General features: G+C 37.2%; 2 protein-coding genes across 6 annotated transcripts in view; one reads left to right on the top strand and one right to left on the bottom strand.

Annotated features, from left to right (window-relative positions):
- Window positions 1-720: 720 nt before the first annotated feature.
- Window positions 721-16,151, top strand: ubr7 (ubiquitin protein ligase E3 component n-recognin 7). 2 transcript variants are annotated; one of them, XM_087296382.1, is made up of 11 exons: window positions 721-1,053; window positions 2,266-2,399; window positions 4,341-4,401; window positions 4,486-4,581; window positions 4,683-4,736; window positions 4,851-4,956; window positions 8,430-8,551; window positions 10,753-10,938; window positions 12,849-13,029; window positions 13,128-13,189; window positions 15,407-16,148. In XM_087296382.1, the coding sequence occupies exons 1-11, from the start codon at window positions 925-927 to the stop codon at window positions 15,500-15,502; spliced, it is 1,227 nt and encodes a 408-aa protein (XP_087152508.1). In that variant the 5' UTR covers window positions 721-924; the 3' UTR covers window positions 15,503-16,148.
- A 997-nt stretch (window positions 16,152-17,148) lies between these two features.
- Window positions 17,149-24,618, bottom strand: part of btbd7 (BTB domain containing 7) — a 79,212-nt gene continuing 71,742 nt past the window's right edge. For 3 of the 4 annotated variants that reach the window (XM_087297717.2, XM_087297716.2, XM_087297718.1), the window contains one exon: window positions 17,149-24,169. In XM_087297717.2, the coding sequence (XP_087153843.1) occupies window positions 23,510-24,169 (660 nt within the window). In that variant the 3' untranslated portion in view covers window positions 17,149-23,509. 4 annotated transcript variants of the gene reach the window in all.

Here is a 24,618-nt window from a genome sequence, read left to right on the forward strand (position 1 = left end):
AAAAGAACTGTCATGGTTTATGTTCTAATTCGGCCATTAAAAAAACAAACAAATTAAAAACCCCATGAAATCACAATTCATCACCACAGCGTGGAACATTCTGTTATTGTAGTAAATTGTGGATATTTTTTTTACTAATTTGTTCTTCATTTTATTTACCTGCAAAAAGGAAAACAATGATTATTGTGCACACAATTTACTAAAAACAACGGTATAAATTAGCACATGTTGATGTAGGCCTGTTAATCAGTTGTGGAGTTAAATAAGTTAATCAGTAACTTTAATCAGTAGTTAAACAGTAGTGGTTGTTTATAACTGTTCACAAATCTGATAATTTAATTAATATTAATAACATAATTGTGTCAAATAGAATGCTTTATTTTTTACTAATATTTTTTGTGTATTTTAAAGTTTTGTACAGCTTCATATGTCATCGTATAATCCTGTATGCTTATATCAGTTTAATGCTTCAGTAACAAAGTAGTAAAATACGTGGACATGGCAACACCGATTTACCCTTTGAACTCTGACCTATTGGATTGATTTAGCAAATATTATTGTTTTCTGGTAACACTGACTTTGTGGTATTTTGTAGGTATGCTGTTTCATTATAAAATAATCAGAAGAAAATAACTCTACCACAATAAAATGTATTTACAACATCCGCAACTCTCCCGCCAAAACATCTTGTATTTGCATAAACCGGAAGCAGCATTGGTTTTGTTGTCACAGTTAATCCCGAGAATTTGTTCGCGTGCTGTCAATTTGTCTGACGCGTTCACCCGTCTTTAGTTGTGTTTTGTATTCCGATAATCCTCTGCCGCTGTTAATTCGTGATCTCGGTAACGGTCCAGTTAGTTCGTGTCTCGTTTCGTGCCCTGGAACAGGAACTAGAAGCACTTTTTTGCTCTCGTGTCTTCAAGGATGGCGGTAAATGATGGAGAGGAGGCGACTGTATCTCTGGTGGACGTTTTAGAGGAGGACGAAGAGCTGGAGAACGAAGCCTCCGCTGTTCTTGGAGGAAGTGATTCAGAGAAATGCTCATATCCCGAGGTTTGTTGTCTCTTTTGTAAACACTGCCTTTTCCCGGAGTTTAACTTCAAAATATGCGGTCTATACCTTCACACAGCTTGTTTTCGTTTCGACAATTTAGTAATATTCTCGCAGAAATATGTTTTGGGTTGACATTAAGTATCATTAAACGTCGATGTTTCAAACAAACCGTATTTCATTAACAGACTATCAGGATCACTGAACAAGCAATGACTGTGAGCAGATACTGGGAAATTACATTCAAGTTATGGGAAAATAAGCTGTTTACTAAATTATTCAATTTAAAATAAGATAATCTTAAAGAATTCTCAATATTAGCTGTTTTTCAGCAGAATTTATGTAAAATCTGTAGAATTATGATATAGGATTTTGTGAGATGATAACCTAACACATTCATTTTCTTTTCAGCTTAGTCTCTTTATTAGTCAGGCATTGCCACAGCGGAATTAATCGTCAAATTAACCAGCATATGTTTTTACCAGCGGGTGCCCTTCCAGCTGCAACCCATTACTGGGAAACACCCATACACACTCATACTCGCACATACACTACAGACAATTTAGCTCCCCCAATTCACCTAAAGTGCATGTTTTTTGACTGTGAGGGAACTGGAGCACCCGGAGGAAATCAACACTGGGAGAACGTGCAAACTCCACACAGAAACGCCAACTTATCCAGCCGAGGCTCGAACCAGCGACCTTCTTGCTGTGAGGTGACAGTGCTACCCACTGTTTCACTGTGCCGCCCGAAAACCTAACACAGAGAATAAAAAATTTCTTTTAAAGTTTACAATCAAAATCCAATCAGAACAAACTGTTTGGTAAACAAAGCTACAGCAGGTCTCTCATATAATACATCCACTAAAAGACAGAACAAATATAACCTATAACATCACAAATTGTATTGTACATAATTTATCTAAATTTTTGCATATTGTTCAATACTAATAGTGTAATTACTAAAAAAAAAATTTGCGAATCTTTGTGGGCACAGATTCCATACTGTGGGCCCAGTACTTATTACTAGATCCAGACAGAATCTGCTAACATTTTTTGCTATTTCTGCATAAAATTTACACACATTTACACAAGTAAATACATAGATTAAAGTAGACTAAAAATCTGCAGAATTCTGCTCACGCAGATTCCGTGTGAATCTAGTAATTGTAGGTCATGAAAACAAGGTGATTTACTGTTTTTTTTGTCTTTACAGGGGTATGTGAAGCGGCAGGCTCTGTATGCCTGCAACACCTGCACACCAAAGGGAGGAGAGCCAGCTGGCATCTGCCTGGCATGTTCCTACAAGTGCCATGAAGGCCATGACCTTTTTGAGCTTTATACCAAGAGGTGAATATTCCCAAAATCTCCCTTTAATATTCAGTTGAGCTGTGATACTATGTTAAAGAGTACATTTAGACTAACACTAGTCTAAGCGAAAGTAACTCTCTTAATGCCATATATCTGAATACTATTTTTTGTATCTGGATTGTTTTGTTATTGTTAAGATAGGCAATGTTGAGTTTGGATTATAGATGACCAGAAACCAAAACACATGAGATTTGAGGAGACATTTCACAATTGAATTATAATAGAGTGAAAACATGCATCTGCATTTGTTTTTAAGGCCTGTGACAATAGCCCCTTTCACACAGTGATACCGGGAAATATCTAGAAAATTTCCGGAAAGACTTTACCGGTATATTCAAAAAAGCGCTGTTCACACAGGCGAGGATGTTACGGAAATTTTCCGGAAAGGAGCATTCACACATCCATTCCAAAATACCGGTAAATTCTGACATCATTCACCACAAATGAGCTTTAAACGGCTGCGCTTGTATTTGTAAACATTTGACTAAATTACAAACTCTGTGGATGATCAATATTGTGAACAACTTTCGCAGGATCACTTTCTCATGTCGAGATGTTCATAATATGTGCATGTGCAGGCGCTCACAGGCTGTTTCACAGGCACACGCAAAGCTTAAAGGTAAACAAACAACGGCTTATCATAAGCATCTCATCGATGATTATTTACACAGTTGGCATTAAGAAGAACATATAAACGTGATCTGACTAACTTCTAGCAGCTAAATGTGTCTGGAAAAATATTCAAAGGCTTTTATTCTCGCAAACCGCGCGGACGTAAATGCGTCTGACTGTTCTGATTGGCTAAAGCAGACGTCTCACGTCAGCACGTTCTAGACGTGCACGCGCATATTATGGCAATCTTCCTTCTGCATTCACACAGCGCAACATTCCGGCAAATTGCCGGTAATGTTACAACTTCTGTTTCCGGAAAATAGCCAGAACGAATTTACCGGTATTTTCCAAAAGGACCTGTTCAAACATACAACCTTTCCGGAAAATTGATGGCAATTTTCCGGAAAGGTCTGTATGTGTGAAAGGGGCTTATGTTATCATTTTAAAAGCGTTTAAAACATTTTAATAGTGCATAAAGTAGTTTAAAAAAAGAAATACATATTTTATGCTCTTTTATATTTATTATTGAATTTTTGTACCTGAATTCTGCTAGACTATTCCCAGAAAACCATAAAGCACAGTTTGTTTCACTTTAATATTTGCTCCATTGTTTATTTTGATTGTGGTTTGTTTATTATGTGTATGTAATAAATTACATAACAATATATTTACGTTTCACTCCCCAACAAAACCATCCTAATCAATCTAAATTATTGACTTTCCAAATAGAGCTATTTAAGTCATCTGGTGAAATTGTATTTCTATAGCAATCTATGTCACACAGAAAAAGTATCTCAATGGCGAAATTTTCCAATATTGTGCAGCTCTATATAAAACAATTATAAATTAATATATTAAGCTGAAACTTGGATGTTTCTGTTCAGCAACTTTTCATTCAATGCAAAAATGTGGAGAGAAATTTATTTTTAAAGAGAAACTGAAAAATGTTAGAATTTACTCACTTTTACTTATTCTAAACCTGTTTGACTTTTTTACAAAAAGAAGATATTTTGAAGGATGCTGGAAACCTGTTGACTTCCATTGTAGAAAAAACAAATACTATGGAAGTCAATGGTTACAGGTTATCAGACTTCATTTGTGTTAAAAATAATAAAGAAATATGAATTTATGTCATGATTTCTCACAACATACATATTTAACAACATACATTATATGATAATAATATTATTATATTGTTATATTTTTAAGACAGGTTTATAGAGATTTATTATGACAAAATAGTAAACTGCATTGCTGTTATGAAATGTTATGAGGAATCTGCATTCATTACTTTGATTGATATCACAGGAATTTTCGATGTGATTGTGGAAACGACAAGTTTGGTGACATGGAGTGCAAGCTGTTTGCTGTAAGTTATGCATCACCATTGGTTTAAATATGTGTCTTTCAGTCTCAACTTTAATAATAGGGATTATGTATTTCTGTCATGCAGGATAAAGAAAAAGTAAATTCAGGAAACAAGTACAGCCACAATTTCTTCGGCTTGTATTGCACATGTGACAGACCCTACCCTGATCCAGAGGACGAGGTAAAGAGCGGTTTAGTCTGAGCTGCATTCTGTTACATACTTTCACATTGTGTTCTTTATATAAATATTAACTCTTAATCTGAATTGAACCCACAATCCAGGTTTCAGATGAGATGATCCAGTGCATCGTGTGTGAGGACTGGCTGCACGGTCGGGTTAGTTTCACATCAGACTGCAGTCATACAAGATGTGACTTACTTTTTGTGTTTGTGTAGATTAGAAATATAGTCTGTTCTGGTCAAATCTGAAGAATGTTTTGTTTTTTCCAGCATTTAGGCTGTGCAGTTCCAGACTGTGTGGAGCTACAAGAGATGATCTGCGAATCATGCATGAATAAAACACCTTTCCTTTGGAACTATGCTGCTCAAATTGCAGGTAAAGATGTTATATCTGTTTTTGCTTCTGTTTAGCATGTACAGATATTTGGTATGAGAATTACTTGTAAATATTTTAGCAAATCATTATACAAAAGATTTGTCAAGTCCAGGACACACCAAGCCAACACCAAACAACTAGTGCCGATGAAAACAAACTGCTAGTCTTGTCTGGACCAAAAGGCTGCATATGAACACACCGAATGGACAACAGAAATGAGAGCGCTGCTGCGTCCCGATTCACATACTTGTATGTGAATATATAACCTAATGGCCCGTTTCCACTGACTGGTACAGTAAGGTACGAGTCGGTAAGGGTCACCTTTATCAGGCTTGCATTTCCACTACCAATGGTACCCTATTGGTGGGTGTGGTGTACGACAGAGTTTCAGTCGACGTCATTCTCGCTCAAATGTCTACAGTAAAGCTGTACAGGTCGTTCACATATATGAGAAGCACTTCTCTCAAAACAGATGCTTTATACACATAAATACTTGTTTATAAATGTTTATTACTAACCTTTCTTTGAACATGATTAAATGAAAACAACAGCTCAATGACAGTGTGAAATAGCCTACTGTAAAGTCTGCAATTATGTCAAATAAATAAAGAAATGCAACATATATGAACACATACACTCCGATACGTTACCAATTACAGAAAAACTACTCACAGCATACATTTAGTCCTTATTTGAGTTCAAAAACAACACAAAATATAGCCCACAGTCAGAGCAAACCTCTCATCTGTGTCTGTAATCTACAGCAGCACATGTAGCCTCTGTTAGAGAGTAATTTTGTCATTCCAAGTTCATAATAGTCCAGAAGGTGATGATAAACATGGCAGTTTGTTCGTGATTCAGGTTTCTGAAACAATTTGCTCCTGTGTTTTGTCAGGCTTCTCTTCTTTTTTTTTTTCACTCTTCACCCCGTTTGTCCTTTCCTTTTCTGAAAGGATCAGACGTCGAAGACACTTCAATAATCACAAACACCTTATTATCACCAACTCAAGAAGTTCTTATATCAAATATAGACACGATCGTGAGCTTCCCTGAGAAAGCAAAAAACTGATTGCACTTTTAGACGGCCTTGTAAAACGACAACAGGACACAGCATATTCTGTTCTTCTTTGCTTTTTGGCAGTACATCAAAACAACGCCAAGGTTTGTTTGAGCTCTGGTCATCCATGGTTCATTATTATTTGCATATAGTATTACAATGTAATGTCTTGGCTGTGTATTTAAAACATGGCGGTTCCTTCTTTTTCATCCTGGCTAGCTCCACGAGATCGTGATGTATCTCTGGAACCAATCAACGTTCAGATGCGCATGTAGCTCCACCTTTTGGTACCCTTTGTGTTTGGTACCCTTTTGAAAGGGTGCCGAAAAAGTGGTACGGTTCAGTTCGGTATGCTTTTTGACAGTGGAAAAGGTCATAGAAGTGTACCGTACCATACCACTCAGTGGAAACAGGTCATAAAAGTATGTACCTTTTTTGTAAAGGAAAAGTACATACTTTTGAGTGTGTAACATAATGGTATGCAAGCTTTGGACATACTACGTCCTCATTAACAGATGGTTTTGTTTCTTATTTACATCCCTTGTCAATCATCTCGACACATCCTCCACATTACTTTCATATTTAATTACTTAGCTTATTGGTGATGCAGCAGCAAGATAATCTGCCATTCACAAATCTTTCATCCAGAGAAATCTCCTCAGGTCTTTGGGTAATTATGCATTCAGAAGTTAATGTTCAAATATATCTTGATATAAGTTTACATTGTAGTTGCAGATGAAATATAACACAGAAAACACGGTTTAAATATGTTCCAGTATTTAAAACAACAGTCATTCAAACAACTTTACCTTAGCCTTTCTTTATGACGGTTGGTCTTGCATGTCTGCCATGTTTGTTGTAGTTGAGTTTGTAGTTCTAATCAAATTCATGTCCAACTTGCAATGTATTGTGGGCCATTTTAGCAGTTAAGAGTATGGACGGTTCTACACTTTGAGTTTTTACTGGTAATAGTAAACCAAACAGGAACCTTTGGCATACTATTTTCAACATACTATGGTTTGGGACAAACTTATTCTATTTCTTAATACTATTTAGGATGGATAGTATGTCAATTGGGATGCAGAACTGTGTTCTGTGCCTGCACGAGAGGACATGTCTTGCCACACCAGCAAGGGGCAGTAATCTGTTCTCAATGGTACAAAAGTGTTTTGTACCATAATCACCGTACAAATTACTTGAAATGGAGGAATTCACTCACACAAATATGTCTAATAATCTAATAATCATATGCAAATACTTAAGAAATGCAGCAAAATGGTTGCCGGTTACATTTGGATTATTTTCGAATTGTTTACTTTGGTGCGTCCCTTCAGTTTTTGTTTTCGCACTCTGATTCTTTGCTGAATTAACCCTATAAGACGTGACATGGAACCGTTCATCATTCAATTCAAATTATCTATAACATTTTTACAATGTAGATTGTGTCAAAGCTGCTTAACATGGATAAAGTTCTAGTAAGTTGAAACGGTTTCAGTTCAGTCTTCACAGTCAGTTTAGTGTAATGCAAATGTCACTACTGAAAGCTGAAACGCTGAAGAGCAACTCCAACAATGCGCAGCTCCACAAGTCCCAATTTATTTTTTATTCCAGTTTAGTCCTAGGCTATTTTGTTTGGAACATCCTACAGACATTCACAGATGGTCCAACAAAGTCCAACTGCTCATCATGAGCTTGGTGTGTCCTGGTCTATACCTTGATTAATGCTGTTGTTATAACCTATCATCCAAGAACCCTAAAGTGTATCACAGTTTCTACACTCAATATTAAGAAGTGCAAATATTTTCAACATGTGACTACAAAACCAGTCTTAAGTTGCAAGATATATTTCTGGGAATGGCTAATAATACATTTGATGAGTTAAAAGTTTATGGATTTATGTTGTATTTCAACAAACCATAGATAAATTGAAAGCTTATAATTCAGTTTTCAGATGATACGTACTGTGTAAATTGTTTAATTCTTATGACCGTTTTGGTCCATCATTTTGAAATGTATGATTATATTTGTAATAGAAATAAAAACAACTTTAAGACTAAATTAGTATAATTAGAATGATTATTGAACTGCTACTGCTACATCATGACTACTGAATTCAAACCTTTATATTTACTTTTTTGGGAATAAATTAAATGATGATAGTTTTTTCCCTCGTAAAATGGAAAAATGCTAATGAAACTAATCTGTATTGTGATTTAATTAGATGCACAATATTCTGTTTCTATAAATAGGTGTTTTCAGTTCTGTCTGCAGTTTCCGCATTGTGCATTTTTAGGGCTACATAAGTGATTCCATTAAAAAGCAATAAAGATAGCGTACATTAACATATATCTCTTGACAGTGAACCTTTGCACCCTTTATTAAATATTTATAAATCTTTTTTTTTTCTTTGCATCAGTGTCACCCATAATAAAAGTAAGTCCATGCAAAGCAGAGGAGGATGTGAAGGTGGAGGTCGAAAAAGAAGAAGAGGAAAAGATGGTTAAAAATGAGAACACCAAGAGCGCTGTAGATGAGAAGGTATCTACTCTGTGTGTGTGAGGCTATATTTACTGTCTGCTTTTTTTTGTCTCGGAGTGTGAAGTAACATTTTTCTTCCATTCATTCATATTGAATCTGTTTATTGCTGACAACTTAAATTCCCTTTGAACAACTGATATGCAGTGAACACATTTTGCAGGCGAAAACATTTTTTATGCACTTGTCAAATTTTTTTTACGCTTTCATAAAGTGTCCTCGCAGTCTGATGGAAAGAAATATCCAAAACACTATTTTTAGTGTTTCTTCTTCACTTGATCAGTTTGTGACTAGATTTCAATTGCAGTGCATATTTTTAAAGGCTTCTGCACGATGCCATAAATCTCCACTTCAGCAGCACCTACACAACAGGTGTCTTCATTTCTATACTGTCAAAGTTTTTATGGAGTGATATACAGCGTTCTCATGAGTCATGGAATGTCTGGAATATCATGGAATTTAAAAAAAGTCTATTCCAGATATTAAAAGTCCATGCATTAATTTATTTTTTTGTGCAAGTCATGAAATATCATACATTTTTTTTTATTGTTGCCTAAATTTTAGTTTCCATTTATAAACATATAATTTCGTTTCTGACTCCAGATTCTCACACATTAAAAAGTAGATGACTAAAAAGCTTGTAAAGTTTGAAAAAAGAAAAAAAAAACTAGATATCAAAAATTGGTAAGGGAGCACATGGCAGCCATGGAAACAGTAGGTATCTCTCTTTTTTTTAATCTGAGGAAAATTTTTCATTGATGTTCTCATTGTGGCTATTAAAGTCATGCAAAATGATATTCAAGCTAAAACCATTTTTAAAATCACAGAAAGCATGTAATGGAAATCTAGCTGTTTAGTTAGGGAAAAGTCAGGGAATTTGATATTTGGCTTAAACTTTTATTTTTTTAATTTTTAAGTAGACATAGTTTTTAAGTTAAAATTGGATTAGACCATTAAAATCTTGCTTCGAAATGACCAAAGAGATTGGATAATTTTCCTATTTAAAGCTTGACTCTTCTGTAGTTGCATCATGAAAAGTTCATAATTTCTAGGAAGATATGCTAATGGTCTAATATAATCCTATGATTTATGCTGAGCTAACAGTGAGAACAGTCAAATCTGAAGATTGGCTGTTTGAATTCAAAAATGGTAATGCTCAATTTTTTGTAACCCTAGGTGAGTTGTAAAATGAGCCTATTAACAAAAAGTGGAGTGTTCCTTTAAAGTGGGAATCTTGGATATGTTCATACATAATTTACCAGATTACGTTCAACATTTTATGTACTTTTGATTTTTTCCTGGATGTTTTCAGTATTTTCAGAATTACAGACAGATTAAAAAGAGATTCTCAAAATTCCCTCTACAAAAACCTTTGACCGTCAAAAAGCAAGAATGTTGAACCTGAACTCATCCAACGTTAAGATTTTTTGTGCTAGACATGCAATAGGCATGGGCCAGTACAAAATTCGCATGGTATAATAACCTTGGTTAAAAATATCACGGTTTAACGGTGTTGTGATTACTGGTCTAAAATATTTTCTTTTTAAATGTCTGGGTTAAAAAAGCCTTTGAACACAATATATTTTATTTTGAGAAACGTTTAAAATATTTTGGAGCAGTCAACGTGTCAGTCTAAATAATTCAAATGAATCATTGACTTCTGCTGTCTTCATTAATTTCAACAACACATTTCTTTACTATTTAAAATGAGATGTCTTTGGATGTCTTTTCTGCTGGAGATACTGCTGATAATCATTAAAAAAAGAACATTACGAAAATCTTACACATCATAGGAATGGTTTAGCAGAAAATTTTGGTGGTTTTAAAACCTTAACTTCTCCAAACTGTAGTATACCTCAAAAACGGTTATCTTCCCATGCCTAATATGCATGCAACTTAAGAATTTTTAATAAGGTCGTTTGCAAATTTAAACATGTTCGAAAGCATTTTTTTTGCCTTTTGTTTTTGTACTCATACCACAAGATGGCGGTAGTTTTCAAGTGTTTTCGCTTTTGATTTACTTCACCTCATGTCTCATCCATCTCAGTTAAGCCACAATTTGAAGGAATTGAAACCAAACTAAATTTGCAGCACATTGTTTTGTAGCTGTTAGCAGTAATGTCAGCTCACACTGTGACTGAGGAATGGTTTGAGCAGCGAGTCCGATGTAGATTTGTTAAGATTGTCTTCCCTGTCAGGTGCAGATGAACGGGACGTCTGGCTGTAAGAGGAAGCTCCAGGATGAGAGCGAGGGCTCATCAGGACATGGTCTGTGCTCCGGCTGCAGGCTTCGAGAGATGAAGGCCTCTGGGATCAGCAGGAAGCAACAGGGTGCAGTTTTCTGGCCATCTGCTTGGCGCACTAAACTCTGCTCCTGCCCCGACTGCAAGGTACAGATCACAAGTGGAGATTTAATCATCATCTCTTCTGTCACCCTTTAATAACACACAGACGCACCTTTTTGTAGCATTCAGAGAAGAATTGAATAGTAGTGTAATCATAAATTATGGCAGTTATTCGGATTAGATCAAAAGTGTAATAACAATATTTTTTACTTGTCATTGCTGCATGTATTGATCCAAAATACAATAAAAACAGTAAAACTGTGTACAATTACAATTTTAAAATGACCGTTTTCATCATGAGAATGGAAAAAGAAGTCAATGTAATGTAAAATAGACCACTATATTTGGATTATTTGTATTATTATTCAGCAAAGATGCATGAAATTAAACAAAATATTTAATTTCAAATAAATGCAGTTTTTTCTTTCAACAAAGAATCCTGAAAAAAACAACATTAACCATAGTAAGAATTGTTCTTAAGCAGCTTATTAGATTGATTGATGAAGGACGATATGACACCAATTCAAACAAGTACCAATTCCTTGTCATGGTGATCGGCCTATACAGAGTACTGATTCTGATGCTTTATAATGCAATTTCTCCTTACCCAGTAGAATAAATTAAGGATGCTGCATCTAATCCCTTAAACAAGTCTCTTATAACCAATATAAGCAACTATTATAAGTAATTATAACTATAAAGGGGGTGACACACTAGAAGCACCACTCGGCAATGCGCCATGCAGCGCCATGCATTTCAGAATTGTAAACCTCTATCAGGGTACATGTCTGCGGTGCCTAGCCACGACTCAGAACTCTGTTCACATTTCTGCCACAAAACAGAGCGCCATCTGATTAGTTCCCTTTTAAATAACATGCGAATGTGCGCATTTGGTGTGCCATACTTTTAACTGTCATGTGCGCACCGTGTTGCAACGCTGAATGGCGCATCTGGTGTGTTACACCCTCAAGACTATCAATGCAATTTGGAAACATTGCAAATGATGAAAGAAAATTTCAATATGTCTCAATCAAGAAAAAGTTTAATAACAGGTTACAATGCAAACCCATATATCCATAACCTCTTTACTAAAAGAAAATAGAGCTGCGTCCCAAATTGCACACTATGCACTATGTACTTACGCACTTACACACTTAACGGCATATTATATGCATTAATATACTAATCCACTAATGTTTTTTTACTAAGCGGAAATTCAAACCGTTTCTCTGATTACGTTTGACGGTTGCCAAATCAGTGAAATAATGACCAAACTACAAAATAATACCTGTCATGAGTATAACTGCGTTCACCGTCACTGTCATGGGGGAATTTTGCTTTCACAATCCAAAATAAATACAGTAATCCAACATGTGCACCGATAGCTCCGCCCCTTCCACTACGTGAGCAAAGCTGCGACTGTTGAGTGGGTGAAGTGTCCATCATTACACATTTCTGTTGAATGAGTGCATCATCCCGGTGTTTCAAGTGCACTTATTATTTTTAAAGTTTTCAGTGTGAACGCACTACTTGCACTGTTAATATTACCAAATGGCATAGAATAGTGTATTAGTATGCGATTTGAGACTCGCCTCATGTCTATACACAACTGTTTAAAGTAAATTACAAGAAGTTGTATTATTAAAAAATCATGTTAAACAACATAATTAAGCTTTTTTTTTTTAAATGTATAAGATAATTTCCAGCCAAAGTTTTAGTGAACTTGCAATATTGTCAAAAACACAGAAACACTTGCGATGGGTTTATGAGATCGTCCAGATCAGCGAGTACCGATCGAGTCATTAAATGTGATTATCGGCTGATGCCGATCGATTGGAGCATCCCTAATTGTAACACTATTTCACAATAAATGCAGAGTTTGTGCTGCTTGTTTAATTAAATGTATCTGTATTTAGGTTTCCTGTTCTTATGCTACTTTCACTTTGTTGTTTTAGGTTCTGTATGCAGACGCAGGCTTGTGTTTCCTGACAGATGAAGCGGACACTGTCCTGGCGTATGAGAACAAGGGCAAGTCCACGGAACAGGCTGAACAAGCAGGTGGAGCGGGGGGTCGGGACCCTTTGATGTCTGCACTAAATAACCTGAATCGGGTTCAGCAGCTGGAGATCATCCACGGTGAGCAGGGTTAAGAGCTAACATGCAGCCTTTCACCTGTGTGAGAATAAAAATAATACATTTTCTAATTGACATGATCACATTTATTTTGCCCTCAGAATATAACGACATGAAGACAGAGCTGAAGGATTACCTGCAAAGATTCGCAGCAGAAGGAAAGGTAGGCATTCAGTGTGATGAAGCTGTAGCGCTGTCCAGTGTTAAAGGGATAATTCAGCCTAAAATGAAAATGTACAGTGACTTTACAAACCGTGCCTGTGCAGGTTTCCACCGGGTGCTCCCCCACAAGTCCAAACACATGCGCTATGTGAAGTTTCACAAACTAATTTCAAGAGGAGCATGTGATATGATTGATCGCAGCGGGTCTCTCATCTATAATCATTAGTTGGCCAATCAGATTCATTCAAACTATAAGTTAGTGTAAATGAGTGTACGGTTGTTTCCTAGTGATGGGTTGCAGCTGGAAAGGCATCCGCTGTATAAGTTAGCGGTTCATTCCGCTGTAGCGACTCCTGATTAATAAAGGGAATACGCCGAAAAAAAAATGAATGAAGAATTTACTCACCCTCGAGTCATTAAAGATGTAGGTGACTTTTATCTTCAGTAAAACATTAAAGAAGATTTTTTCTCTGGTCCTTGCATATATAATGCATAGTCTGGTATAATGCAAGTCAACGGTAAAGCAATTTCTAGATTAAAAATAAACAAACATGTTCAAATACATCCCTGTGGCTCCAAACGACACACTGTCATCTTATGAACTGATCAGCATGTACAAGAAACTGAACCTTATTTACAATATTGTTAGCTTCAATTTACAGCACTAATGTGTGAGGTGAGAAGTCACTTTTTGCCAAAATGGTTCTTACCTGTTGGCGAAAATAGCCTTGTGGGTAGTGTGTGGACACAGCCTTAGTGAGTTTGATTCCTGGCTCCAAGTGATTTGCTGATCCTTTCTCTCTCTCTCTCTCTCTCTCTCTCTCTCTCTCTCTCTCTCTCTCTCCTCAATTTTTGGTCAATACTTTCTATTATCCTGTTAAATAGAATGTGAAAAAAACAAAAAAATCTGGTGGTAATAATAATAAAGGATCTTATCTGTGATTTGTACAAGATGCTGCAACCAGTGGTGGAAAGAGTACTGAAGAATCACACTCAAGTAATATAACCATTACTTGCCCAACAATGTATTGAGATTACAAGTAACTGATGTAAATACTACTCTGAGTATGAGTAAAAAGTAACCCCTTTAAAAGTTTTCATGAGTATTATACTGTGAAAATGATTCCACCTAAAACCCTGCTAATTTAAAATGTAGGTTAAGTTTAAAGTGTTCACATGCAAAGCTAAAACAATGGAACCAAAGGGGGGAAATCTAGCTGTGCTGATATGTTAAACCTTGGGTTAAGAACTTTGAACTGGAATCATGGGACCGATTCTTCTTCTTAACCAATCACTGTAGACAAGAAAAAATAAGTCACAACAGGTTTAATGGAAACAGTGGGGTAAAAGTACTGATTCAGCAGTAAACTGTACACACTTTTAAAACTACTTAGTAATTTAGAATTCCTGAGGAATGACAGTAATTTGAGTATTTGTATTTCATTACTCAATTATTGGGAACTGCTGTATATTACACTCGCAAACATGACTCTGACATTGACAAATGAACCTGTGTCTGAGTGCGCACACACATGCCTCAACAAGTGAACGGGAAGCTTATTCATTTGGTCATGTTTGTGTATGTGCTCATTTTTAATTAAAATATGACTATATTACTAATATAGTTAATAAGTTAATTATACTGCTCTTTAATATAAATCTTCTTTAATGTCCTGCTGAAGAAAAAGTCACCTATATCTTGAATGACCTTCAGAGATGCCCAAACTAGGGCCCATTGGCCAAAGTTAGCCATTGGTAACCTTTTTAATTTGACCCGTCATCCAATTTTAAAAAAGGTGTCTTTTTTTGTGGTAGTTGAAAATAATGTTTCAATGAAATGTTGTAAACAAATCAGATTTAAATTATACTCTGCCGATGTCTTCTGCGTGGTCTTCTATCCAACAGTGACAGAGTCGGCTGCAGCTTTACTATCGTATTCGGCATTGATCTCCAATGTGTTCAAAAAACTGATAAAATACAATTCTTGAGATTTTATTTGAGACAGCTTAATTGTTTTCTGTTTAATCCACTTAAATGTGTTCGCTTAATTCATTCAGGTTGTTCCAACACAAATCGATTGTGTAAGTTTGGTATATTTACCTTCGATTTACCTCAATCAAGTTTGGTTTTTGGCCCTTTTTAAGAAAGTTTGGAGCAAATATGTTTTTTTGGTTGAACGTTCCCTTTAATTGTCTTCATTTTTTCTGTTGTTGTTTAGGTGGTGACACCAGAGGACATCCGTCAGTTTTTCGAACAGCAGCAAAGTCGCAAGAGACGAAGAGCCAACGCAGGCCAACCATACTACTGCAGTTAAACGGTCCGCTTCAAAACACACCAGCTTCATCTCTCTCTATTCCAAGGCCATCTCTGGTTTTATAAAATAAATATGCAGTTCAACGTCAGGCCTTCGTTATCCTATGATTTTGATCTCGTATAGTGATGTTCGACAGGTTTCGTGTTCCCAAAGATATCTTTTCTTGTCATCCTGCCATTTCAAAAAGGGGCTTAGGTTTGAGATAACGTTAAGCTCCACGCGTCTCGATTGGCTCTCGGTGTCCAGATGCATTGTGGAAAGATTTAAAAGAATGGATTTATGGGAAAGCACTTCTATTATGTCAGATGAGTAGGAACCCGCAGTCAATCCTCAGGAGCTTTCTCTTTTAAGCAGTTTAAATAAACAGTGCCGTTATTTACTGAAGGCTGTTAGGGAGTTCAAAATCACACGACTGCTGTCAGTATTAATTACTATTCACATTCATTTATGTCAACGGTAAATAATGTTGCAGGCTACTGGGGGGGAAAACTGTTTAGGAAGCATATAAAGCTATGTAGGCTCTCTTTTTCAGGTTATTGAGTTCCAGTCGTGGTCTCTAATATCCTCTTTTTATGTGCTCCTGTTTCATTTGTAGATTCTGTTACTTTTTAACGTCCTTCCTTTGAGAAATAAACAATTCGTTTGACCCCTGTGATATGTCAGTTCATCTCAAGAACACATTGTTTGGTGAAATTAATACTTGGTGCACAGAAAATGAGATTTAGATGAACATGTCAGTAATGCCTCAAGGGTTTATTTGATAAATTCCAAGTTTTATTAATAATCGATCAAGCTTTATATGGTTTCATTATCACGAGTTTCTAAAACTTTTTTAAAAATGTGATTTCAATCCAAATGATGCTTTACCATTTACCCATGCTTTAGTTACTCGCTCTATCAGGGGAAGAAAATGATAACCAATGAGTACGTTTACATGTCTACGAGTCTACCATGTAAACAGCGATTGTTTTTATTTATTTATGTTTTGATTACCTTAATACGACCAAAGTCATAATTAAACTAATTAGTAATCAAATTAAGACGAAGCACGTAGAGTTTAGGCGCGTTATTAAAGTGCAGTCCAGACATGTAAACATCTTAATAGGATTTAAGCTCACGGTTGACTTTTCTCCCCATAGACTTCCATTCATACGCACACGAACGGTCAGACTAGAAACGCAGGGTCATGCGTCAAATTTCACAGGTTGCTGCGGTGCAAAGTTCAAGCTTGGCGAACTCTGAGTTGCGAAATCACATCACTTGACTGTGTGAGACCAATCGAGGATAAAAACATGACGTGTCTGGAAAGAAATTTAAAACATGGAGCAATCGCTGGCTTTTTTAAATGTCTAATCATCTTGTTTGATCCCGCCCCTTTTCGCAGCGCCGCACGACAGAATTTTGCACACAAAAACTCTAGTGTGACCGCAGCTTTATACCAAATCATATTCCTTTAAAACTACAGTAGGCCACACTCTTCATACTCGCATCCAATATCTCGTTTGTCACGCGGTCATGCATGAAATGTTCCTGAACAAAAGTGAGTGTCAAACTGCAGTTAAAAATAACTCGCACAACTTTGTGTTGCAAAGAGTTACCATAATAATAATAATAATAAACAAACACCACACGCACAGACACAAGCATTATAACTCAAAACTATTTATTTTCAAGACATTAGTCACCTAATTGCAGAGTAAAGTTCATAACTACACCGGCCAAAGAAAAGAATAGAAAAATAGACACTTGCCACAACTCCACAAAAGAATGTTTTTTGTGTGTGTGTGTGTGTGTATATATATATACACAGAAATATACATACACACACACAAAGTCTCAAATAGATATCGCATGTTTTATATATATTTATAAAAAACTTTACATTTTACATACAACAAAACACCATATTTCTGAGGCCTGTGATCAAAGGTACCAAAAATCTTGAAAAATATCTTCTTTTTTTTTTGGAGGAAAAAAAAAAAGAGACAAAATAAACATTATGCACACTAAGCGTTGGCTACAGTATTACAAAGAGAAGGTTTAACAGAGGTTTGTAGAAAGGGCTTGCATAAGACAAAAGGGGTGTGGAGGAAGCCCAGCCTCAGGCAGGGAAGGCACTAAATCTTCTCAATAAGAGAGATAGCACAAGAGAGAACCTGGAGATCTCGACTTCGAAGTCTTCAAACACAACTTCCCTTGCTCCTCACACATCATCCGAAACACAAACCGTCCGTTCAGTTCAGCCTTGCAGCACTTTGGAGATAAAAAAAAAAATAACACAACGCCATGCAAATATACTTAAAAGGATTAGGAATGAACGTTTAAGAAAATGACTTGGCTGTGTGAATCTGAATAAACTGGCATTTCAGTCATCATAAAGCAGACAGCGCCAACAGAGGGCACTGTTCCACAACAAATCAGACGTCAAACATTTAGTGCAATGGATACCTTCATCTGTTTTAGCTTTTAGTCCTCGGGTTTTAAAGATGATGTCAAGTACGGTGGCCAAATTCATTCCCCTCCAAAGCGATAAAATCGGACGTCAAACAGCATGCCAGTTTGATTTCTACAGGACAGACTAAACATTCATTCACTTAAGCTTCTCATCTGGGAGCTCAAATGCATTTCCAATTCGTTCTTCCAAGTCAAGCAACCCACAAATCGGACTAAACCCAAGTGACCACAAATATCATTTGTGATAGAAATGTATTAATTATGAGGTCAGCAAATATGAAATAATACCTTAAACCGTGTGCGGCAATCAGAACCCACCCTCGAAAGGTGAAATAAATGACTTCTTAGCAGTTCAAAATGGCCTGAGTATAGCAGAGGCGAAGGCGATCTAAGGAGTTTTCCGAACCCCCCTCCCCCTTAAGATTAAGGCATGGCTGGGTCTACATGGGACTTGATCGCTGGGATCGGCATTGACGTCAAGAAATAATGTTCTCCGCTGGCAGGAAAACCTCTGAGTAGCAGCAGTAGGCCTAAATATCCATCTGTCGATTTTGGGTCATGGTTACGCAGCGAGTGGGATTCGCTGAAACGACATGACAGACCTCAGATCTCCTCATTTCGGCTGCCTCGAAGGGAAGCGCCGATGCCAATTACTCAACGCTCGAGTTGCATGTAACAGTCACCTGGAAAAATCTGAACTCACGTGCGACTAAAAAGAGAAAATCAAATAAACGTGAAATGTCATTCCAAGAGGTCTCCGCTTGTCAGACCACAGGTGGCCTGATTCAAAGTGGCATAGGTACAGAGTGATGCACCCACTGCTCGGAAATACTGAGTTACGAACTCCCAACACTGACAAATTAAACGACTGCGCTTCCGACAAGAGCTTCTGACACATCAAGAGAAGCTACTAGTAAAGCAACTCTCGTGACAGGTGGATTGAATTTAGTATTGTCATTGTCATGTTGACATGAAGCCTGGAGGATCGGCTAAAGATGAAAGGAAACCCGCGAGTGAGTCACCTGCTCTGAGAAACACATCCAGGGTAAACATCGATGCGTTCTGCATAAAAGTGGTTAATAGAATCAGTTCGCTCAGCCTCCTTTTGCTGCAGAATGAGGTCAGGGAAGGTAGGCTTTAAGTAGGCTGCGTTGCATTGCTTTTTAAGAGAACTGAAATCTTGTGAAAGTCATGTTTTATCAAGATCTTATTTCAATGGAAAGATTTAAAGGAGCACTCCAATTCCCTTGAAAACAAGCTAATTTTACAAGTCACAGAGTTGAACAGTTGAGTCTGACCATTTTTGTATACGTTCAGCTGATCTCTGAGACTGCTGGGAGCACTTTTACCTTAGTTTTTTATAATCCTTGATTAGATTAGACCATTGGCATCTTACTACTCCTATTTAAAGCTTGACTATTCTGCAGTTACACTGCGTATGAAGACTGATGGAAAAGCTAAGTAACTATACTCTCATTTTGGAGTAATAATCAAGGAAGTTTGCTGCTGTACCATAGCTGCAGCAGGTGTATTGATGTTACACAGCATCCGAAAATAGTCTCGGGCTAGGTAACCAGGCAATAGCGCTGCGTTATTTCATTGTGCCTGCTTCAGCCATGGTCCAGCAGCAAAGTTCCTTGATTGACTTTTAATTTCAGTCAATATTAGTATACAATGTAACTACAGAAAAGTCAAGCTTTAAATAGGAGAGCTACTATTTTTTTTTTTTTAATGAGCGAGATGCTAATGCTTCAGTTTATGCTAAGCTAAGGTAAAAGTGCTCCTGCTAGACCTGGAAAGCAGCTGAATAAACTCAAAAATGGTAAAACTCAATTGTTCAACTCTACAGGACTTGTAAAAAGTGAAAGTGTAGTGTTTAAGAAATAGAGACTGAATCTTCATGTATCTGAACAGTGGTAAAGAGAACTGCAAAACGACGTCCTTGACATTCAGAGGACAAGACAAGCAGGCCTCCTACCAAGCTCAGTCCGACTTCCGCTCTCTAAGGAGATTGCTTGCATCCCAGCCAGGGTCTATGCTAGATCTATTTTTGGACCTGACCCTCTGAAACTTTGCGGGACGGCAAACTGGAGCTCACCCACTCAGGGTTCACAACTCTTTCAGGCTTGACTCAGAGGTGGGCTGCAGTAGGAGTCCAGGAGGACCAGTGAGTTTCACTGCAACTGCATCAGGCAGCTTATATTACCCAACACCAGCCAAGGGTGGATGGAGGATTACACATTTACGACCACCTGCAGATTAGGAGTGCCATCTTGCATAATAATTTACTCTCTTTCTGCACTAAAATCTTGTCTATGCTCTCGTTTTGAATGCAATAAATCAGCATGTCTACGCAAAGGAGGAGAGAAACCTCAGAAAAGTAAGTTAGGAAAATTTGTTTCTGGTCTCTTAATGATAAATGTCCAAGGTGAAGTGCTAGAAATAAAAAAAAAAATACATAGAAGTGTCAAATTGACTAATGCATAATGGTCAGAGGTAAAGTGTCTCCCTCTCCTTTGTGATTTTAAATGGAGAACTATGTTACCCAAGGTGAGGCATAAGGTCTTAACTGCAGAGACAGCAGACTGACCCAACACCAACTCTTCAGGTCATCTCTAAAGGTCAAAGACTCTAGGAAGGGATTGAGAATCAATTGATGACAGATGGTCCTTCTGTGATCATCCTCACCAAAGAGTCTGTGTAACTACTATGGATCTTACTTAATTAAGCATACTAAGGATCAAAGAAACCTAGTAGGTGAAATGAAACGATTCCACAAAGCAACACAAACTCCCATCTTTAGTCTAACTAAAGGTTCTTAACGGTCAAAAATAAAAAAAAAAACAGTAAGATTGACCATCCAACCAAAGCTCAAGCCTTTTACCAGAGTAGAAAACGTCTGAGCGCTTTAATCTGACAAGGACTAAAATGACATCCTAAGTATCTTGCAGTACATTTGTGCTTTCAACCAACCCAAGAACCATTCTTGTGCTCCAAGAAAAGAAGCACTCGCTGTGAAGAGTGTGGGATGGATATGACTGAGGATTGCTTGGGTATTCAACAGAGGTCCCAACCTGTCTAACACAACCAGAGGCGCTTAAATAATAATATGTGACAGTGTGTGAAAATACAGTACCATCACTTGTGGGGAAAGGCTATTGTTTATTATCTTAAAGGGATGGCTTATCCAAAAATTCTAATTAAGTTATCATTTTCTCATCATCGTGTCATTCTAAACCTGTTTGCCTCTCTGAATAATAAAGAGGATATTTTGAAGAATGTTTAAGGGATTTTTTTTGTCCTTACAGTGTTGTTTTTGGACCCAATTAACATTCATTATATAGAAAAACAGTTTTTTTGTGTTGCATACAGTCATACAGGATTAGAATGACATTGAGGTGAGTCCATGATTACACATTGTCATTTTTGGCTGAACTAGCCTCATATCTGCAGCGTCAGTATGATAATGTGAGAAAGCTTCTTATTGTAAGGAGAAGATAGCAAAAATAAAATTAAAAAGGAAAAGCCGCACTATTGCACATTTAAGAATACAGATAATTCAGATGTTAAAAATTCTTAAAATAAGTGACTTCATCTACTATTAGGGTTTTGTGTGTGTATGTGTGTAAAATATGGTTTCCTAAAGGGATAGTTCAGCCTATGAACGAACTCTACTCACTTTCAAGCTGTTCCAAACATGTATTAGTTTTTGCTGAACATAATAGATATTTTTAAGAATATTGTTGGTAACCAGACAAATCAATGATCCTTATTGATTTCCATAGTATTTTATAGTATTCATACTCTGATAGTCAGATGCAAATGACCAACAATTGGGTTCCAACATATCTTCTTTTGCATTTAACAGAAGAAACTCATACACTGCAAAAAAAAAAAAAAAAAAAAAAAAAAAAAAGTTGCTTGCTTAGATTTCTTTTTGTCCTTTTTGTAGTCCAAATATATAAAAATTGTTAAGTCAAGAAGAATCTTCTATACAAGCAGAACATATTGTCTTGTTTTAAGAAATAATATGACAAAATTAAGCAAGTTTTTCCCTCCAACAAGCACAATAATCAGCCAATGGGGTAAGCAAAATAATCTTATATCAAAAGGAAAAAGAGGATTATTTTTCTTACCCTGTTGGCAGATTAATTTGCTTGTTTTAGGGAAAAAAATCACTTAATATTGGCATATATATGAAAACAAGACAATGTGATTTGCTTGTCTAGAAACTTCTTGATATAATAATTTTTAGATATTTGACTAGAAAAATTACAAAAAATATAAGTAAGAAAAGCATTTTGCGCAGTGTACAAGTACATGTGGTGAAATGCACATTTTTAGGGGAACTATCCCTTTAGTGTGCCGTGTGGCAAATAAAACTAAATATTTCTCTCTAAAGTTTCTCTATCTTTGTTCTTTTTTTTTTTTTTTGCAAAGCCTGTTCATGACATCATAATTGTCGGTCTACTACTGACAGATCTAGCATAGAAAAGCTAATGAACTCGTGCCCATGGACTGCTGCCATCCCACAGAACCAGAGGACTGAGGATGTGGCGTGAGGTTGGTTTGATTGAGATTCCTGAACAATTCTAGAGAACGAAGCTGATAAGGATCAACCTACATTTGCCGTCTCTCAGGAATGGCATCAACTGCAGCCTTGGAAAGAGAATCTGAATGCAAAAGAGGGTGCCATTTTTTTGTTTGAGACTACAGATAGTGTTTGTTTTTGGGTTTTTTTTAAAAGTAAAACACACTGGGATGAATCTGCAGATCTGGGTTGTGAAACAGTAAAACAAAGCCCCATTCACATTTAATGGTGCATCTGTGCCATTGTTATGCCTGATAAGTTGCCTCACAGGAGACAGGGGATTTCATTTGTTTTCCCTTTTATGTTCCATCTCGGCTTTTAAATTGCACAGGCTAATGTAAAAGCCGGCAAATGCGGCGGATTACACGAGCTATTACTGCCACTCTGCCCTCAGAAGAAGAAGGAGCCGTTTGTCAAGGACTAGACAAAGTAATGAGTTAGCAACTTATTGCCTTCATATTTTTTCAATTTACTCCTAAGGAACAAAATCCGTGCATCTAAGTAAATATATATATCTCTCCAGTCACCCTAGTCTATTCAAGGAAAGTAGAAGTAAAAGAAATATGCTGCAACATCCGTACATTAATCTGCAGCATGTGGAAGAAAAAAACTAAACAAAAAAAACGAAGGACCAGAACGCGCAGGTTTGCCAAAATGACTTCCATGGTTGTTCAGATCCCTCAGACTCAAACATTTTGCATTTTTGACCTCTTTTCATGGTGTGCGCACAACCAAACCAAGCTCTCCTTACTCTCGACTAGGTTTCAAAGCAATCTAGAGCAGTTTCACATGACATCTCCCTTCAGTCATCAGAAAAGCAGCCACTCGAGTAGCTTATGGGCGTTCATCACTTCAAGATACTGTCAGCCTTTGAAAGAACACAAAGTGCAGGACTGCTGGTGCCTCACCTGTTAGCTTACACTTAGCATTTGAATCAGTCTTCAGTCTCTTTTTATCAGGGGTCAGAGAGCAGACTTCCTGTAGGGGTATTCGGGTTTATTGGGGGATCTGCGGTCTCGCGCCCCCAACCCTCCCTCATCCCCAGTCCCTACGTTTGCCCCTAAACCCAACCCTATTCCCTCAGGAGGGGGTCGTCGACCCGTGGGCCATTCCTCATACTGTTCTGTGGAAGGGCCGAGCCCACAGGTGAGGTCAGTCTCGTTTATAGGCCGTGGCCTCTGAATGGCTTGCACAACACTGCCTTGTGAGACAATGGCCAAGTCTAGTCTTTGTGGAGGCTGTTCCAGCACATCCAGGCGAAGCGATTCTGAAGCCTCAGAGTAGGATGGAGGAGGTGCTCCTCCGCCTGCCTGACGCCCGTGGATGTAGAGATCTGGCCCACTGTATGGAGGCACATGGCGCCCTGGGAACTCGTAGAGATCTGGGAAGTCAGGCTGCGGACCCTCTGGCTTGGGTTCGGCTGCGTGCCGCTTGCGGGAAGAGTGTGGGTGACGGTTGGAGTAGCTGTGGGACATTGGAGGAGCTGTGGAAAGGTGAGGGTGAGAAGGTTCATGACTCTCCACCTCCATAGAGACCTCTGGAAGCCGCCGCTCCTTTAGGGTCATTGCTGAAACACCCATGGCGATGTCCGGCATGAACTCGTTGATAACAGGCTCCATATTCTGCGAGAATAAGTCAAACAAAACAACTGTTATCACTAAAGAAACATGTTATTGAGGTTCAATACTGATAGGGATATAAAATATCCATACAGTCATACAAATACATGCAAGTTTCTCAGTATATCCATACCAACATGCCCACACAATTTGTTATTTTTAATTTAATTGGTCTGCAGTGCCCAAAAAAAGTGTTTATTATCAATAGGCTTTGTCTATTATGGTTGTTTGTAAGTTTTTAGCTGAATCCAACACTGAACTGGGAGAGATTCTGGAAGTTCTCCTTTGTCAAATGATATATATATATATATATATATATATATATATATATTTTTTTTTTTTTTTATAAATCTCTGGAACATAATTAAAATTAAATTGTAAACACTTCAGTCTCTGTGTCGTGTCCTTTGGAAGCCCAAATACAGAACAGAAAGAAGCTTTATGGAAAAGCA

The sequence above is a fragment of the Danio rerio genome, chromosome 20 (assembly GCF_052040795.2).
Source record: "Danio rerio strain M-AB ecotype USA chromosome 20, GRCz13ab, whole genome shotgun sequence".
NCBI classification, from domain to species: domain Eukaryota; kingdom Metazoa; phylum Chordata; class Actinopteri; order Cypriniformes; family Danionidae; genus Danio; species Danio rerio.

What these genes read in the sequence shown, in the direction of transcription:
- ubr7 (XM_087296382.1), top strand. Translation starts at nt 925, where the DNA reads ATGGCGGTAAATGATGGAGAGGAGGCGACTGTATCTCTGGTGGACGTT. An exon ending in AGGACTGGCTGCACGGTCGG is followed by an intron (nt 4,737 to 4,850) that starts GTTAGTTTCACA and finishes TGTTTTTTCCAG; the next exon opens with CATTTAGGCTGTGCAGTTCC. An exon ending in GATTCGCAGCAGAAGGAAAG is followed by an intron (nt 13,190 to 15,406) that starts GTAGGCATTCAG and finishes GTTGTTGTTTAG; the next exon opens with GTGGTGACACCAGAGGACAT.